We start from the raw sequence: 20639 nt of genomic DNA, 5'->3' as shown, positions 1-20639 counted from the left end.
TGCCACCGCGACCCGACCCGGATAAGCGGCTGATAATGGATGGATGGATACTAATATATTATATTACATCGTAAAGATTAATGTATTTATATTACATCGTAAACACTAAAATATTTATATTACATTGTAAATACTAATATATTATATTACATCGTAAACATTAATATATTTATATTACATCGTAAACACTAATATATTTATATTACATTGTAAATACTAATATATTATATTACATCGTAAACATCAATATATTTATATTACATCGTAAATACTAATACATTTATATATATTACATTGTAAACACTAATATATTATATTACATTGTAAATACTAATATATTTATATTACATTGTAAATACTAATATATTTATTAAGGTCAGAATGCATTTGTTGCCACGTATGTTTTCACATACAGAAATGTGTCATGGCGGGTTGTGCATAACATTAAACATTAAACAAAGAGCAAGAAACGGGAACGTGTACATTTAAAATTACATTTACAATAGAATATAAACATTTAAATAAAGTCCTATAAGGGAAAACGTCTTAATCTGGTCCTCTCAAGGCCAGTAAAACAAACTGACGGGTGTTATTGGTGTGATGAACATAATATTATGGTATTAATAATCAGAGTAAGGGACACCATGCAGTTTGAGGAAGAACACGTCCTTTAATCCTGTAGAGACAGAACCACCGACTGTTTGGCATGAAAACAGAATAAAGACAGAGAGTCGGTACGACATCCCATAATAATAATAATAATGGGTTAGAACAATGACAGGAAGAGGCACTTCTTCAGTTCATGATATAAATATATTAACGGTGATGAAATCTGGAACAGTCTCAGGATTTGGCAAAGGAAAGGAAATGAGGAAAGGAAATGAGCTCAATAATAACTGAATAAATAAGATTAGAGAGCAGGATTTTGGTTTTATTTATTACCTTAGAGAACACATGCAATACGTACTGTACGGTGTATTACAGTCCGTGAAGAATTACTGCTGCAATTAAAAAAATCTCTAAAATGTGATCAGTTTCAGAGAATAATCTCATTTTAAATAAAAATAAAAAAAATCCCTTTAATGTGTAAATGTTTAGAAGTTCCATTAAATGCTTCTAAAATCTCCATTTGGTCCGATTTCATCACTTTATAATATTTAAATTAAGTTATTAAATAACTCCACCGATGAAGGCAGTAAAGGTGCACGGCCAGAAGGTGCGTTGGATTCGATCGCCTCCGAGAGGAAGACGCCTATGAAGCGACTCAGATCCCACAGCCGTTACAAAAGTCCCCAGAATATTTACACACTTCTTTTGTTTCACAATAAGAGTTTGAGACATAAGTGACGTCCGAGCTGCTCCCGGCTGAGGGTGCGTTTGTTTTGTGTCCTCGTTACGAGTCTGCGGGGTTGGGCTGCGTGGGAGTTTCTGTGCCGTCGCCACTCGTCGCCGACGCCTCGTCCGACGCCGCCTGGTCTTCAGGTGCCTAGCAACAAGAGCAACAACAATCACCGCCAGTGATGTCACCCGGGGGCGGGATGAAGGCATGCAGGGCGCCATGGGGGGGGGGGGGGGTGCTGGTTGAACATGCAGGAACACGCCCACACACCACACACACACATCACATCACTGCATGCGTCAAACACACACACACACGCGCAGAGGAAACCCTGAACGCCCCCACACACACACACACACACACACACACACACACACACACACACACACACACACACACACACACACACACACGTTTTCCATTGACCTTTGTACACAAAAAACATCTCACCTGTCGTCAGAGAGAGAGAGAGAGAGAGAGAGAGAGAGAGAGAGAGAGAGAGAGAGAGAGAGAGAGTGTGTGAGTGTGTGAGTGAGTGTGAGGGCAGCCAGAGAGAGGAGGAAGTGTCAGAAAGAAAAAAATCATATTAACACTTAAAGGAACTTCACTTGTATTTTATTAAGTTTAGCAAGTAAAGGCTGTGATTACTTCCTCTGTCCTCTACATACATACATACATACATACATACATATCTACATACATACACCTACCTAAATAATAGTTTTAGTTGTGTTTCACCTACCTACCTACCTATGTATATACCTACATCTATACCCAGGGGCAGAGGGGGGGGGGGGGGGGGGGGGGGGGGTACCAAACCTTTTTTCAGCCACGGACCGGTTTTGTGTCGGACAATATTTTCACGGACCGGCCTTCGCGGTGTAGACGAAAAATATGACGTAATACGACCGGCATGAATACAATTATAAAGTGCATGAAGATACAACTCACCAATAGGCTGCATTAGCGGAGTCCTGAGCTTGTTTCTCTGCTATCCGTACCTTAAACCTTTATATGCAATCTGTCACTTCAGTAAAACCTGCTTCACAAAGACAGGATGTTGAAATGGAGGCAGGGTTTCAGAGCTTTTTTGGCGAACTCAGTAACTCTGCCTTGATTTTAATCCAGAACACAGAGTTCGGGGCGTAATTACATGTGGAACCGCCACTGTATATACCTACCTACATCTATACCTACATCTATACCTACCTATATACCTACATCTATACCTATCTACCTACCTACATCTATACCTACATCTACATCTATAGCTATACCTACATCTATACCTACATCTACATCTATAGCTATACCTACATCTATAGCTATACCTACATCTATACCTACCTATATACCTACATCTATACCTACATCTATACCTACCTATACACCTACATCTATACACCTACATCTATACACCTACATCTATACCTACCTATATACCTACATCTATACCTACATCTATACCTACCTATATACCTACCTATATACCTACCTATATACCTACCTATATACCTACATCTATACCTACCTATATACCTACATCTATACCTACATCTATACCTACATCTATACCTACCTACCTACCTACCTATCTACCTACCTACATCTATACCTATCTACCTACCTACATCTATACCTATCTACCTACCTACATCTATACCTACCTATATACTGTTGAGTGTCCGAGGAAGAAGATGAAAGTAAAAAGGTCTAACTATTATAACCATGAATAAAAACCAAACAGTGTTATATATATATATATATATATATATATATATATATATATATATATACACATACATACATACATACATACATACACACACACACACACAGTTTGGTTTTTATTTTCATTAAAGTTTGTGATTAGACCACATAAAATTCATAGGACGCTATAAGTTGCTATGTTATATACTATTTTTGAATGAGATGAGGTGTTAAATGTTCTCTCCTTTGTTAAGAGCATGCATTGGCAGTATTACCAAATAAGGTAGTGAAACCTCCTCTGTCCAACTCTGGTGACAGGATGACTTATGTACTCTGGTGTATAAAAGAGGGGGTAGGAATGCATGTTTTTTGGGGGTGCCTGGCAATTCTGTGCAGGAGTAGACAAGAGTGAAGAGGTGTTCACTCACTAGCTCTAAAAACTTAACCCTTTCTCTTAGTTACTTAATATGCATCTTTACTAGAAAAGGAGAAAAATCAGATTGGACCTGTCCCAGCCCTTAGGGGTTGGGACAGGTCTCCAGCTTTAGAGTCTGGAAGAACCTTCTGCTATCAGGAGGGGGGTGCCTGGCAATTCTGTGCAGGAGTAGACAAGAGAGAAGAGGTGTTTATGCACCAGCTCTAAAAACTTAACCCTTTCTCTTTACTTGTTTTAACTTTTAACTTTACTCGTTACTTGTGACTTTTAAACTGTTTGATTGAATTAAATTTTTTGTATGTAAGATAAACTTTGAATAAAAACTCAGCCTTACCCTTTGGAAGAGACTGAAACCAAACCAAAGGTTCTGGTTCTTTAAAACAATTTAAACCCTCTTTCCCTGTCCATCCACCGTGAGATACAGAAGTGACGACTGATCTACCAAAGAGACTAAGTAAGAGGTAAGTGTCTTTGGGTGAAGACTTTTGCAGTGTTTGTCATAATGATGAGATGGTGTCAAAATAGGTAGAGAGAAGGTATAGACAATATACGTACTCGCTTGATAAGGGTTGAGACAAGTTACAGCCTACCGCAGGGGACCTAGAGCGCAAGCTGTAAAACACCCTCGACAAAACCTATAACTTAATTTGAAAATAACACAAAAACCTTTTTAGCACGGGGCGAGATAAAAGACCGAAGGCGTTATGCCAATATCGGATGAGGATTATTATTTCCTCCGGGATCACTAGGATAATTAGCCGACGGAGTGTCACCGAGTTAGGTGCGAGGTCTTGCCTTTCCTACTCTCCCCCCTACCCTCCTCTTTCCCTGGCAAGACCACCGTTCACGCTACAAGCCCTACCTATATACCTACCTATATAGCTACATCTATACCTACCTATATAGCTACATCTATACCTACCTATATAGCTACATCTATACCTACCTATATAGCTACATCTATACCTACCTCCCCACCCATCTATCTACCTAAATAGTTTGAGCCGTGTTTCACCTGCAGCGCTTGCGTCTCTGAGCGCACGGCGCTCTTCTTCTGCAGGTTCATCATCTCTTTGATCTGGATGATGGCGAAGGCGATGGTGACCCAGGGGGCGCCGGAGAGCATCCAGGCCGGCCGGCTCACGTCCTCCTGGTCCTCCTGGTGCTTGGTCTTCCTCGCGGGTAGCACGGAGGCCTTGTGGACGGGGGCGGGGCTACCGGAGGACTGGCTCTGCACAAGGTCGATGGTGGCGATGGGAACCGGGCTGGAAGGAACCGGGACGTTCTCCGCCAGCATCCTGTCCTCTGAGAGAAGGGAAGTAAACCACACTGGAAGCCTTTAGAGCCACAGAGGAGCAGGAGAAAGCATCAACAACTAATGAAGAGAAGAACACAGAGGAAGTCTACGAAAACAAACCGCTGGTCAGCACCCACCTTTCCCCTCAGCGTCTCCACTCAGACACTGGATGAGGGCGAAGATGAGGAGGATGACGAGGGAGGCCATGCCGATTCCTCTGAAGGCCGCTGCAGCACCTGCAGCACAGGGAGGAGCGCGACCTTCACGTTACAACGCGACCTTCACGTTACAACGCGACCTTCACGTGTCTCGCCGCGTCTCGCTGCGTACCGAAGTAGTTGACGAACACGCCGCCCACCATCGCCCCGCAGCCGCGGCCCAGGCCCAGGTGCAGGCCCTGCAGGATGCCCTGCGCCGACGTCCTCAGGGCCGGTGGCACCGCCGCGCTCAGGAAGGAGATGCAGGCGGCCCAAACCGAGGCGTGCGTCATACCTGGAGGACGCACGGGGACAGACACGGGTCACAGCCGGAGGAGGACGGGAACGTAAAATGCATTTACTGTTCATCACACTCTTTGTAAACTCAAAAGGCTTCAGCTGAGTCTCCTCGCTCCTCTGAGTTTTGGCTCAAGCTTCAGTGTAAATCTCACTTTATTCTTCAGGGTGACGGAAGCTGTGATCACAACACGTGAAGTACCATCAGCAGTGGGAGCAAGTCATTAATTAGTTAACACATACTGAGCTCTGCTTTGTTTAAAACACTTCACTTCTTTTTCTGTGTCCTTTCTTCCTAAATATCTCACTAGGGATTTATTTATTTAATTTATTTATATATATATATGTAATATTTAGTCTTGTAGATGCCACAGACTTACTTTAGTGTCATTACAGTAATTCAGTAGAATTGTACAACGAATGTTTCTATTTGTATGCATCATTTTTATAATAACGCTTATTTATCAATAATCATCGCCATTAAAGTAACTCAATATCAGCACTGTGACAGTTATTAATGATTGGTTTATTTTAGTAACTCAAAAAAAGGTCTAATTACATTTTTCTCCTGTTTGACTGTTATTATTTAATGTTTTTATTAGAGCTGCAGATATCAACAGCTGATAAAGAAATAACAAGAAATTGTATTTAGTTATAAGCTAATAGATTAGCTATAAGATATTCATAACTATTTTAGAAAGAGTAAAATGTCACTATTTATACTAAAGTAGCTCATCAGGCGCATGAATGATGACCGATAACTTTCCATCGCGTCGCTGCTCAAACAGAACGGACTGGGAGCCGAGCGGCAAACTGGTTTTCACTGGTTTACCCAGCGAGGCGGCGCTGTGGTCTGAGGGCGGGAACACACACACACACACACACACACACACACACACACACGTGTTTTTGTGCCTCATGAGTTAGACTCTTCCACATAAAGGTAATTTATGGATGAAATACACTAAATTATTAGCATTATTAGCTGTAAAGGAGCTGTAGTTTCATAGGAAGGATACAGAAAAGGTTGGCGTGATTTGGCACCAGTAATAAAGACATTAGGCTTAATTAGTTCACTCCTATTAATATCCGTTGTCTTATTTGGGGCCTTAACTTTTGAAACTACAGTTCTAATAATGTTTTTTTTGAGCCCATATTTGCTTACATGTCTTGGCACCATTAAAAGGTCGTGTGTGAGGTGGTGTGTGAGGTGGTGTGTGTGTGAGGTCGTGTGTGAGGTCGTGTGTGAGGTCGTGTGTGTGTGAGGTGGTGTGTGAGGTGGTGTGTGTGAGGTGGTGTGTGAGTTTGTGTGTGTGTGAGGTGGTGTGTGTGAGGTGGTGTGTGTGAGGTGGTGTGTGTGAGGTGGTGTGTGAGATCGTGAGGGTGTGTGTGAGGTGGTGTGTGTGAGGTGGTGTGTGAGGTCGTGAGGGTGTGTGTGAGGTGGTGTGTGTGAGGTGGTGTGTGTGAGGTGGTGTGTGGTGGTGTGTGTGTGAGGTTGTGTGTGAGGTTGTGTGTGTGTGAGGTCATGTGAGGTCGTGTGTGAGGTTGTGTGTGAGGTTGTGTGTGTGAGGTGGTGTGTGAGGTCGTGAGGGTGTGTGTGAGGTGGTGTGTGTGAGGTGGTGTGTGTGTGTGTGAGGTTGTGTGTGTGAGGTTGTGTGTGAGGTGGTGTGTGTGTGAGGTCGTGTGTGGTGGTGTGTGTGTGAGGTTGTGTGTGAGGTTGTGTGTGTGTGAGGTCATGTGAGGTCGTGTGTGAGGCTGTGTGTGAGGTTGTGTGTGAGGTTGTGTGTGAGGTTGTGTGTGAGGTTGTGTGTGTGTGAGGTCGTGTGTGAGGTCGTGTGTGTGTGAGGTCGTGTGTGTGTGAGGTTGTGTGTGTGTGTGTGTGTGTGAGGTTGTGTGTGTGTGTGTGTGTGTGTGAGGTTGTGTGAGGTCGTGTGTGAGGTTGTGTGTGTGTGAGGTTGTGTGAGGTCGTGTGTGAGGTTGTGTGTGTGTGTGAGGTTGTGTGTGTGAGGTCGTGTGTGAGGTGGTGTGTGTGAGGTGGTGTGTGTGAGGTCGTGTGTGAGGTTGTGTGTGTGTGTGTGAGGTCGTGTGTGAGGTTGTGTGTGTGTGTGTGTGTGAGGTTGTGTGTGTGTGTGTGTGAGGTTGTGTGTGTGAGGGTGTGTGAGGTTGTGTGAGGTCGTGTGTGAGGTTGTGTGTGTGAGGTTGTGTGAGGTCGTGTGTGAGGTTGTGTTTGTGAGGTTGTGTGAGGTCGTGTGTGTGTGAGGTCGTGTGTGAGGTTGTGTGTGTGTGAGGTCGTGTGTGAGGTTGTGTGTGTGAGGTCGTGTGTGAGGTCGTGTGTGAGGTTGTGTGTGTGTGTGTGAGGTTGTGTGTGTGTGAGGTCGTGTGTGTGTGAGGTTGTGTGAGGTCGTGTGTGTGTGAGGTCGTGTGTGAGGTTGTGTGTGTGTGAGGTTGTGTGAGGTCGTGTGTGAGGTTGTGTGTGTGTGAGGTTGTGTGTGTGTGAGGTCGTGTGTGAGGTTGTGTGTGTGAGGTTGTGTGTGTGAGGTCGTGTGTGAGGTGGTGTGTGTGAGGTCGTGTGTGTGTGTGTGAGGTCGTGTGTGAGGTTGTGTGTGTGTGTGAGGTTGTGTGTGTGTGAGGTCGTGTGTGAGGTTGTGTGTGTGTGTGTGAGGTTGTGTGTGTGTGAGGGTGTGTGTGTGTGAGGTTGTGTGAGGTCGTGTGTGAGGTTGTGTGTGTGTGAGGTCGTGTGAGGTCGTGTGTGAGGTTGTGTGTGTGTGAGGTCGTGTGAGGTGGTGTGTGAGGTTGTGTGAGGTCGTGTGTGAGGTTGTGTGTGTGTGAGGTCGTGTGTGAGGTTGTGTGTGTGAGGTTGTGTGAGGTCGTGTGAGGTCGTGTGTGTGAGGTCGTGTGAGGTCGTGTGTGTGTGGTTGTGTGTGTGTGAGGTCGTGTGTGAGGTTGTGTGTGTGAGGTCGTGTGTGAGGTTGTGTGTGTGAGGTTGTGTGTGTGAGGTCGTGTGTGTGAGGTCGTGTGTGTGTGAGGTCGTGTGTGTGTGTGAGGTCGTGTGTGTGTGTGAGGTCGTGTGTGTGTGTGAGGTCGTGTGAGGTTGTGTGTGAGGTCGTGTGTGTGTGTGTGAGGTCGTGTGTGAGGTTGTGTGTGTGTGTGGTCGTGTGTGAGGTTGTGTGTGTGTGTGTGTGTGGTCGTGTGAGGTCGTGTGTGAGGTTGTGTGTGTGTGGTCGTGTGAGGTCGTGTGTGAGGTTGTGTGTGTGTGGTCGTGTGAGGTCGTGTGTGAGGTTGTGTGTGTGTGGTCGTGTGAGGTCGTGTGTGAGGTTGTGTGTGTGGTCGTGTGTGAGGTTGTGTGTGTGTTTGAGGTCGTGTGTGTGTTTGAGGTCGTGTGAGGTCGTGTGTATGTGTGCGAGGTCGTGTGTGAGGTTGTGTGTGTGTGTGTGTGTGTGAGGTCGTGTGTGAGGTTGTGTGTGTGTGTGTGAGGTCGTGTGAGGTTGTGTGTGTGAGGTCGTGTGTGAGGTTGTGTGTGAAGTCGTGTGTGTGTGTGTGTGTGAGGTCGTGTGTGAGGTTGTGTGTGTGTGTGTGAGGTCGTGTGAGGTTGTGTGTGTGTGAGGTTGTGTGTATGAGGTCGTGTGAGGTTGTGTGTGTGTGAGGTTGTGTGTGTGAGGTCGTGTGTGAGGTTGTGTGTGTGTGTGTGTGAGGTCGTGTGAGGTTGTGTGTGTGTGAGGTTGTGTGTGTGAGGTTGTGTGAGGTCGTGTGTGAGGTTGTGTGTGTGTGTGTGAGGTCGTGTGAGGTCGTGTGAGGTCGTGTCTGAGGTTGTGTGTGTGTGTGTGAGGTCGTGTGTATGTGTGTGAGGTCGTGTGTGAGGTTGTGTGTGTGAGGTCGTGTCTGAGGTTGTGTGTGTGTTTGAGGTCGTGTGAGGTCGTGTGTATGTGTGTGAGGTCGTGTGTGAGGTTGTGTGTGTGTGTGAGGTCGTGTGAGGTTGTGTGTGAGGTTGTGTGTGTGTGAGGTCGTGTGTGAGGTCGTGTGTGAGGTCGTGTGTGTGTGAGGTCGTGTGAGGTCGTGTGTGAGGTCGTGTCTGAGGTTGTGTGTGTGTGAGGTTGTGTGTGTGTGTGAGGTTGTGTGTGTGTGAGGTTGTGTGTGTGTGTGAGGTCGTGTGTGTGTGTGAGGTCGTGTGTGTGTGAGGTCGTGTGTGTGGTCGTGTGTGTGAGGTCGTGTGTGTGAGGTTGTGTGTGTGTGAGGTTGTGTGTGTGTGAGGTCGTGTGTGTGTGAGGTTGTGTGAGTGTGTGTGAGGTTGTGCGTGTGGTCGTGTGAGGTTGTGTGTGAGGTCGTGTGTGAGGTCGTGTGAGGTTGTGTGTATGTGTGAGGTTGTGTGTGAGGTTGTGTGTGAGGTTGTGTGTGTGAGGTGGTGTGTGTGAGGTCGTGTGAGGGTGTGTGTGTGTGAGGTCGTGTGTGTGTGAGGTCGTGTGTGTGTGAGGTCGTGTGTGTGTGAGGTCGTGTGTGTGTGAGGTCGTGTGTGTGTGAGGTCGTGTGTGTGTGAGGTCGTGTGTGTGTGAGGTCGTGTGTGAGGTTGTGTGAGGTCGTGTGTGAGTGTGTGTGAGGTTGTGTATGTGTGTGAGGTCGTGTGTGAGGTCGTGTGTGAGGTTGTGTGTATGTGTGAGGTTGTGTGTGAGGTTGTGTGTGTGAGGTGGTGTGTGTGTGAGGTCGTGTGAGGGTGTGTGTGTGTGAGGTCGTGTGAGGGTGTGTGTGTGTGAGGTCGTGTGTGTGAGGTCGTGTGTGTGTGAGGTCGTGTGTGTGTGAGGTTGTGTGTGTGTGAGGTTGTGTGTGAGGTCGTGTGAGTGTGTGTGAGGTTGTGTATGTGTGTGAGGTCGTGTGTGAGGTTGTGTGTGTGAGGTCGTGTGTGAGGTTGTGTGTGTGAGGTCGTGTGTGTGTGTGAGGTCGTGTGTGACGTTGTGTGTGTGAGGTCGTGTGTGTGTGTGAGGTCGTGTGTGTGTGTGAGGTCGTGTGTGAGGTTGTGTGTGTGTGTGTGAGGTCGTGTGAGGTTGTGTGTGAGGTTGTGTGTGTGTGTGTGAGGTCGTGTGAGGTTGTGTGTGAGGTTGTGTGTGTGTGTGTGTGTGTGTGTGAGGTCGTGTGAGGTTGTGTGTGAGGTTGTGTGTGTGTGTGTGTGTGTGTGTGTGAGATCGTGTGTGAGGTCGTGTGTGTGTGAGGTCGTGTGAGGTCGTGTCTGAGGTTGTGTGAGGTCGTGTGTATGTGTGTGAGGTCGTGTGTGTGTGGTCGTGTGAGGTTGTGTATGTGTGTGAGGTTGTGTGTGTGTGTGTGTGAGGTCGTGTGTGAGGTTGTGTGTGTGTGAGGTCGTGTGAGGTCATGTGTGAGGTTGTGTGTGTGAGGTCGTGTGTGATGTGTGTGTGTGTGTGTCTGTGTGTGTGTGTGAGGTCGTGTGTGAGGTTGTGTGTGTGTGAGGTCGTGTGTGAGGTTGTGTGTGTGAGGTTGTGTGTGAGGTTGTGTGTGTGAGGTCGTGTGTGATGTTGTGTGTGTGTGTGTGAGGTCGTATGTGTGAGGTCGTATGTGTGAGGTCGTGTGTGTGAGGTCGTGTGTGTGAGGTCGTGTGTGAGGTCGTGTGTGAGGTCGTGTGTGTGTGAGGTCGTGTGTGTGTGAGGTCGTGTGTGTGTGAGGTCGTGTGTGTGTGAGGTCGTGTGTGTGTGAGGTCGTGTGTGTGTGAGGTTGTGTGTGTGTGAGGTCATGTGTGTGTGAGGTCGTGTGTGTGAGGTGGTGTGTGTGTGAGGTCGTGTGAGGGTGTGTGTGTGTGAGGTGGTGTGTGTGTGAGGTGGTGTGTGTGTGAGGTCGTGTGTGAGGTCGTGTGTGAGGTTGTGTGTGAGGTGGTGTGTGTGTGAGGTCGTGTGAGGTGGTGTGTGTGAGGTTGTGTGAGGTGGTGTGTGTGTGAGGTCGTGTGAGGTGATGTGTGTGAGGTCGTGTGAGGTGGTGTGTGTGAGGTTGTGTGAGGTGATGTGTGTGAGGTCGTGTGAGGTGAGGCCGGACCCTGGCTGGTGTTATTGTGGACGTTTGTTGATGTTAAACTGCAGCGGCCTGATAAGCGTCCTGTTGGACAAACAGCCGCTTCCTGCCGCGTCCCCTGGGTCCTAGCGCCCGCCTGCAGACGGAGCAGCAGTACCTTGAAGGAGCTCCATAGGCAGGACGATCCAGGCGTTCTGCAGGTAGGAGATGTACAGGTAGCGAGCCGTGTTGCAGGCCAGCCCAATGTACAGCACCCTGAGGGGAAGACGGAGGTTTATGAGGACTTTTAAAAAGCAGAAGCAGACGTTTACTCACGAGAGAAAGGTGTGTTTGTCGTCTTTGCTCTCAAACGGCACACAAGTTAATCTGTTCATACAAAGAAGGTTTGAGCGCACAACTAGTGCATCTCATTTAGTGATGAGCTGGTAGGAACCTGCAGCCTGAGGGAGAGCTAACCGCTCACTACGAACAGATGGAAAACCACCAGAGTGAAGCAGATGAAACCTGCAGCTGGTTCACAGCAAAGCGTGTCACATCCTGTGAAGAGCGAGCAACACGAACAACATGAAACACAACCAACACGAAACACACAACACAACCAACACGAAACACAACCAACATGAAACACAACCAACACGAAACACAACCAACACGAAACACAACCAACACGAAACACAACCAACACGAAACACACAACATGAAACACAACCAACACGAAACACACAACATGAAACACAACCAACACGAAACACACAACCAACACGAAACACACAACCAACACGAAACACACAACATGAAACACAACCAACACGAAACACAACATGAAACACAACCAACACGAAACACAACCAACACGAAACACACAACATGAAACACAACCAACACGAAACACACAACATGAAACACAACCAACACGAAACACACAACACGAAACAACCAACATGAAACACAACCAACACGAAACACACAACATGAAACGAAACCAACACGAAACACACAACACGAAACACAACCAACACGAAACACAACCAACACGAAACACACAACCAACACGAAACACAACATGAAACACAACCAACACGAAACACAACCAACACGAAACACACAACATGAAACACAACCAACACGAAACACAACATGAAACACAACCAACACGAAACACAACATGAAACACAACCAACATGAAACACAACCAACACGAAACACAACCAACACGAAACACAACCAACACGAAACACAACCAACACGAAACACAACCAACATGAAACACAACCAACATGAAACACAACACGAAACACAACCAACACGAAACACAACATGAAACACAACCAACACGAAACACAACATGAAACACAACCAACACGAAACACAACATGAAACACAACCAACACGAAACACACAACATGAAACACAACCAACACGAAACACACAACATGAAACACAACCAACACGAAACACACAACATGAAACACAACCAACACGAAACACACAACATGAAACACAACCAACACAAAACACACAACATGAAACACAACCAACACGAAACACAACATGAAACACAACCAACACGAAACACAACCAACACGAAACACACAACATGAAACACAACCAACACGAAACACACAACACACAACATGAAACACAACCAACATGAAACACAACCAACACGAAACACAACCAACACGAAACACAACCAACACGAAACACAACCAACACGAAACACAAACAACAAACACAACCAACACGAAACACAACCAACATGAAACACAACCAACACGAAACACAACCAACACGAAACACAACCAACATGAAACACAACATGAAACACAACCAACACGAAACACAACCAACACGAAACACAACATGAAACACAACCAACACGAAACACAACCAACACGAAACACAACATGAAACACAACCAACACGAAACACAACCAACACGAAACGCAACATGAAACACAACCAACACGAAACACAACCAACATGAAACACAACACGAAACACAACCAACATGAAACACAACACGAAACACAACCAACATGAAACACAACCAACACGAAACACAACATGAAACACAACCAACACGAAACACAACCAACACGAAACGCAACATGAAACACAACCAACACGAAACACAACCAACACGAAACACAACCAACATGAAACACACAACATGAAACACAACCAACACGAAACACAACCAACACGAAACACAACATGAAACACAACCAACACGAAACACAACATGAAACACAACCAACACGAAACACAACATGAAACACAACATGAAACACAACCAACACGAAACACAACATGAAACACAACCAACACGAAACACAACATGAAACACAACATGAAACACAACCAACACGAAACACAACCAACACGAAACGCAACATGAAACACAACCAACACGAAACACAACACGAAACACAACCAACATGAAACACAACACGAAACACAACCAACATGAAACACAACCAACACGAAACACAACATGAAACACAACCAACACGAAACACAACCAACACGAAACGCAACATGAAACACAACCAACACGAAACACAACCAACACGAAACACAACCAACATGAAACACACAACATGAAACACAACCAACACGAAACACAACCAACACGAAACACAACATGAAACACAACCAACACGAAACACAACATGAAACACAACATGAAACACAACCAACACGAAACACAACATGAAACACAACCAACACGAAACACAACCAACATGAAACACAACATGAAACACAACCAACACGAAACACAACCAACATGAAACACAACATGAAACACAACCAACACGAAACGCAACATGAAACACAACCAACACGAAACGCAACATGAAACACAACCAACATGAAACACAACATGAAACACAACCAACATGAAACACAACACGAAACACAACCAACACGAAACACAACATGAAACACAACCAACATGAAACACAACCAACACGAAACACAACATGAAACACAACCAACACGAAACACAACATGAAACACAACCAACATGAAACACAACACGAAACACAACCAACACGAAACACAACCAACACGAAACACAACATGAAACACAACCAACACGAAACACAACCAACATGAAACACAACATGAAACACAACCAACACGAAACGCAACATGAAACACAACCAACACGAAACACAACATGAAACACAACCAACATGAAACAACACGAAACACAACCAACACGAAACACAAACAACATGAAACACAACCAACAAGAAACACAACCAACACGAAACACAACATGAAACACAACCAACACGAAACACAACATGAAACACAACCAACACGAAACACAACCAACACGAAACGCAACATGAAACACAACCAACATGAAACACAACCAACACGAAACACAACATGAAACACAACCAACATGAAACACACAACATGAAACACAACCAACACGAAACACAACATGAAACACAACCAACATGAAACACACAACATGAAACACAACCAACACGAAACACAACCAACACGAAACACAACATGAAACACAACCAACACGAAACACAACATGAAACACAACCAACACGAAACACAACCAACACGAAACACAACATGAAACACAACCAACACGAAACACAACATGAAACACAACCAACACGAAACACAACATGAAACACAACCAACACGAAACACAACATGAAACACAACCAACACGAAACACAACATGAAACACAACCAACATGAAACACAACACGAAACACAACCAACACGAAACACAACCAACATGAAACACAACATGAAACACAACCAACACGAAACGCAACATGAAACACAACCAACACGAAACACAACCAACACGAAACACAACCAACATGAAACACAACATGAAACACAACCAACACGAAACACAACCAACATGAAACACAACCAACACGAAACACAACCAACATGAAACACAACCAACACGAAACACAACCAACATGAAACACAACCAACACGAAACACAACATGAAACACAACCAACATGAAACACAACATGAAACACAACCAACATGAAACACAACACGAAACACAACCAACACGAAACACAACCAACATGAAACACAACACGAAACACAACCAACACGAAACACAACCAACATGAAACACAACACGAAACACAACCAACATGAAACACAACATGAAACACAACCAACACGAAACACAACCAACATGAAACACAACACGAAACACAACCAACATGAAACACAACACGAAACACAACCAACATGAAACACAACACGAAACACAACCAACACGAAACACAACCAACACGAAACACAACCAACACGAAACACAACATGAAACACAACCAACACGAAACACAACATGAAACACAACCAACACGAAACACAACATGAAACACAACATGAAACACAACATGAAACACAACATGAAACACAACATGAAACACAACATGAAACACAACCAACACGAAACACAACCAACACGACGTGTGAGATCAACCTGCTGAGTGAAAGTTAAACACATTCACACTGTTGACATAAAGCACGTTTTATAAACACTGATGTCTTTTATCTCAAAGTGGATTTAATGCTATTTAAGATATTGGAGGTGAATAAATAAATATGCTACTAAGATAATGTTAAACTAATTATTTTAATAACTAGGCCTAAGTATTACATTGAGTTTTTGATTCTGTGGATGAAAACGTCTCAAATATATTCATTACTTCTTATTCTTTGAGCTGGTTGAGAAGATGGCTATGAAACAGACAGTTAGCTTAGCATAGAGACTGTAAACGGAGGGAAACAGCTAGCGTAGCTCCACACGACTAGCTCATAAAACACATTATATCTTGTTTGTTTAGTCTGGATGAAAACGGAAGCATAACAAATAAAAACTATGCTTTTATCGACGGACACATGCCGGACTGTTCTCATTGAAAGAGCGTATTTATTTATATGAAGATGTATTGTAATGCTCTGCAAACAGTGTTATCTTACATGATGAGCTCTCTGGTGATAAGGCTGCTGTGTTTAGTATTAAATTACATGAAGCGTCCCTTCAGCTCTGCAGCTGAAATATAACACCTCGCTCTCAAATGTCTCCGCCGGCCGAGAGCATCAACGGCAGCTTTGTCTCAGATTCACCTCAACGGAGTGAGAAGCACAAGAAACCCTCGTCTACGGTGCAGAGTCTGTGATCAGCTGTCAGAGTGATCAGTTATCAGAGTGATCAGCTGTCAGAGTGATCAGTTATCAGAGTGATCAGTTATCAGAGTGATCAGTTATCAGAGTGATCAGCTGTCAGAGTGATCAGTTATCAGAGTGATCAGCTGTCAGAGTGATCAGTTATCAGAGTGATCAGTTATCAGAGTGATCAGCTGTCAGAGTGATCAGTTATCAGAGTGATCAGCTGTCAGAGTGATCAGCTGTCAGAGTGATCAGTTATCAGAGTGATCAGTTATCAGAGTGATCAGCTGTCAGAGTGATCAGCTGTCAGAGTGATCAGCTGTCAGAGTGATCAGTTATCAGAGTGATCAGTTATCAGAGTGATCAGCTGTCAGAGTGATCAGCTGTCAGAAAGTCACTGATGGTTTACTGGAGATTCAATCAGACTTGAAACTAAATAAAACACTAAGTGGTTTAATCAAAAACATCTTAGTGTTTTTCATTAAAAACATTTATTTTTATACTGAAAAAATATAATAGCTTGAGGTTATTTACTTCTTATCTTAAGGTTTTGCTTTGTTTACATAAAAACAATGTTTATTTAAATGTAGGACTTTAAAGGGAGTTTTAAACATTATTTCTGGGACAAATATAATCTGTTTATATAGAATAATGTTGCATACATGTTTAAAAAAAGACTTTCTAGTTTAAAACGCCATATTTCATGCAGCAAAGCAGAGAAACATCCACACAAACATCCAAACGTTAAACGATTCCATGTTGAAGACAAAAGAACCGACACTCTGCATGTCAGAGACCATGTGACCTGCGGGTCAGAGACCATGTGACCTGCATGTCAGATACCATGTGACCTGCGGGTCAGAGACCATGTGACCTGCATGTCAGAGACCATGTGACCTGCGGGTCACATGGTCTCTGACCTGCGGGTCAGAGACCATGTGACCTGCGGGTCAGAGACCATGTGACCTGCAGGTCAGAGGCCGTGTGACCTGCAGCGAGCCTCACCTGATGTGTCCGACCAGCTCGATGAACTTGTGACTGGAGAAGTAGGTGGCGAGCTCGGAGGCGTGGCTCAGCACGGAGCAGACCCCGAACAGCGTGGTGGTCCCGTGCAGGTCCTCCAGGTGCCAGTACAGGAAGGTGAAGACGAAGCCGTAGCCGAAGCCCATGAACCAGGCGACGAAGAGCACGGAGCTGTAGCGCACGCTGCAGAGCAGCTTCAGCAGGTCGCTGTAGTGGAACTCCTGCGCCGCCTCGGGGCCGGCGGGGGTCTGGTGGTCCGAGGACTCGGGCGGCGCCCTCGGGGGTCCCGGGTCCTCCGCCGCGCCGCCCGGAAGCTCCTGCTGGCGGTCGCCTGCATTCTCAAAGTGGAACTGCGTGGCGACGATGAAGGCCACGGCCATCAGCACGCCGAAGGCGATGAAGGCGATCTGGTAGTTGTGCAGGCGGAAGCCGTGGCAGCCGGTGCCGCTGATCTCCACGGTGAAGTAGGTGTGGTCGCTCCAGATGCCCACCAGCAGCATGGCCAGGCCCCAGCCCAGAGAGCCCCACATGCGCTGCAGGCCGTAGCGGTCGCGGGCCTTGCCGAGGTTCTGCAGGGTGACGGTGTCCACGATGGTGAGGGTGGGGGCACTGAAGAACTCGCCCACGATGATGACGAGCAGGATGAGCAGGAAGATGCTCTCCACCTGGTCCCTGTTGTAGATGATCTGGTACTCCTTGGCTTTGGTGGGAGCGGGGGAGGTGGTGCTGGTGGTGGCGGGCAGGGTGGTGCTGGTGGTGTTGGGCGGGGGCAGGGTGGTGCTGGTGGTGTTGGGCGGGGGCAGGGTGGTGCTGGTGGTGTTGGGCGGGGGCAGGGTGGTGCTGGTGGTGGTGGGCAGGGTGGTGCTGGGCGTTAGCGGGGCGGCGCTAGCCGGTGGTGAAGTGGCGTTGGCGTCGACGCTTCGCTCGCGCCGATGATGAACGCCTAAATAGGAGTCCAGGATCTCAGGAAGCCAATCGAGGTTCAGAAAGCTGCGGCGACTTCTGGTGCGGTTGGTGGAGTCGGTGGAGTTGCTCGTCTGCGTGAAGTTATCCGGCGGGAGCGTCGTCGTCGTCGTCAGCGGCGGCGCCACCGTCGTAGCGTCGCCGCTGCCTTTCTCCACGCAAATCATCTCGGCCGGTTTCACAAAGCCGATGCCGCAGTTGAAGACCAGCCAGCACAGCAGCGAGAACAGCAGCACCGCCTTGCCTTTCTTGAAGCGGTCGGCCACGACCCCCCAGAAGGGGGCGCTGCAGAACTCGATGAAGTAGCGGATGCCGACGAGCAGCCCGCTGCGGCTGGCCGACATGCCGAGCTGCTTGTAGTACACGGCCAGCAGGGGGTGCAGCGAGCCGTAGGCCGCGAAGAAGAAGAAGTAGAAGACTTTGGAGACGAGCAGCCGGCTGTTGACGCGGAGGCACATCCTCTCGCAGCAGTCTATCGGCGCCGCCGGCAGCTCCAGCGCCGCGGCCGAGGCGGGCGGCGTGGAACCGGCCGCCGGCTCGTCCAACACGTACTTCCTCTTCTGCTCCTCCTCGTCATCGGACAGGATGGCGACCTTGTCGTCGGACGGCATATCTGGAAGATAAGGAAATGAGGGCGAGAGCAGCACCGACGTCCAATAACCAAATGATGTGCAATCTATTTAGTCTGCTCCGTAAAACCAAAACTAAGCATGATAATGTGATGATGGAACCCTGTAAACATGTCAGGTCTACTTCAATGTATTCATCTCTCTGTGTGCCTTTAAATGTGTGTGCGCTCGCACTAGCAATACAAACAGACTTTCAATAGCTCATAAACACACAAAGCAGGTAGATCAGGCCTGAAGGGTGGAACAGTTTGACATCTTAAGATATTATACAATATTAGATATCACTTTTAAAAGGCCTAACACTGTTAAACCTCACATTTAGACTGTGAACCCTTCATTTCATGAATGAAAACAACATAAAAAGGACAGTTTCACTACTCTTTAGTGGCCAAACCCCGTCAGACCAGGAATCAAAGAGTTGTTCTACCTAAATAGAATATAATGAATACTAGTTCATAGGCCCTGAACCGTCAGTGAACCGGCCGCTGCAGGTCCCAGGGCCGCCGCTTGAACCCCGGCGGCCCGGCACCGCCTGTCCCCGAGGAGCCCATGCGGAAGTGATGGTCCTCCTGAACAAAGCCGCTCATTGGAGCCGCAGAACGAACACAACTCACTGCGTTTAAATGGAGAAAGCGACGCGAAGGACCACAGAAATGCCGCTAACGCTAAAACCAACGGCTTCACGGGAAGGGACTCGAGCCAAGCACCTGCTGTTCAGCCTCTTGAACTCTTTAACGGAGACACAACGAGAGGAACACACGTTTCAACACAAAGCGCACACGCACACGCACACACACACACACACGCCTCACCTGCTCAGGTCGCCGCTCCCATTAAACGGTGACTGCGCAGTGTGTGTGTTCTTTCTCGCGCAAACAGTCATGAATGTGTGAATCCTCCGGAGTGTGTTTGTTTTGTGTTGTTTGCTGTAAGCGTTCCTCCGGCTCTGTATCGAGAGCAGCGGCTCGTCACACGCAGCTCCACCTGTCCGACAGTCAAGCCGCCATGATGGACGGCGCGGCTTCTGGCCGGCGCTTTCAAAATAAATCGCAACATTATATTATATGGCATTTATGGAAGGAAGTTTAACTTTTTTGTGCTTTGATAAGAATAATGATAAGTTATATATATATATATATATATATATATATATATACATATATATATATATATATATATATATATATATATATGTTGTGTTGGTATACTTTGGCATCATTGATTTTGTTTCCGGAGACAATATCGTGCTTTTATTTTGTTAACATCCGGTTGCCTCTGTGCTAAATGCTGTCCCTTTGATGCAGCAGCGCGACTCCACCTAATAATTTCCATTAAAGGAGAAACTTCCTTTAATCACAGCAAAAACATTCCAACAATTCATTTAAAATGACTTTAATGACTATGAACCAATACAGTAGAATAAAACAAGAAACCTTAAACTCACCACAATACATGCCCCTACAGTGACGTCACAGGGATATTATAGCAACCTACAAATGTTAATATAATTAAATCATATGTCATAATGATGTTTTCCAAAGCGATGCATATGT

General features: G+C 46.2%; 1 protein-coding gene across 1 annotated transcript; it reads right to left on the bottom strand.

Moving 5' to 3' along the window:
- Positions 1 to 658: 658 nt before the first annotated feature.
- Positions 659 to 19068, bottom strand: LOC306752908 (major facilitator superfamily domain-containing protein 6-like; the record flags this gene model as incomplete). Its single annotated transcript, XM_079236738.1, has 7 exons — positions 659 to 1486; positions 4501 to 4790; positions 4920 to 5018; positions 5113 to 5274; positions 11437 to 11534; positions 17477 to 18244; positions 18425 to 19068. 7 exons carry the CDS (start codon positions 19066 to 19068, stop codon positions 1394 to 1396), a joined length of 2154 nt encoding a protein of 717 aa, XP_079092864.1. The 3' UTR covers positions 659 to 1393.
- Between the last annotated feature and the right edge of the window lie 1571 nt (positions 19069 to 20639).

The sequence above is a fragment of the Taurulus bubalis genome (genome assembly GCF_910589615.1).
Source record: "Taurulus bubalis genome assembly, chromosome: 21".
NCBI classification, from domain to species: domain Eukaryota; kingdom Metazoa; phylum Chordata; class Actinopteri; order Perciformes; family Cottidae; genus Taurulus; species Taurulus bubalis.
Note: the sequence above shows the minus strand (reverse complement) of the source record. Positions and strands in the feature narration are given on the sequence as shown.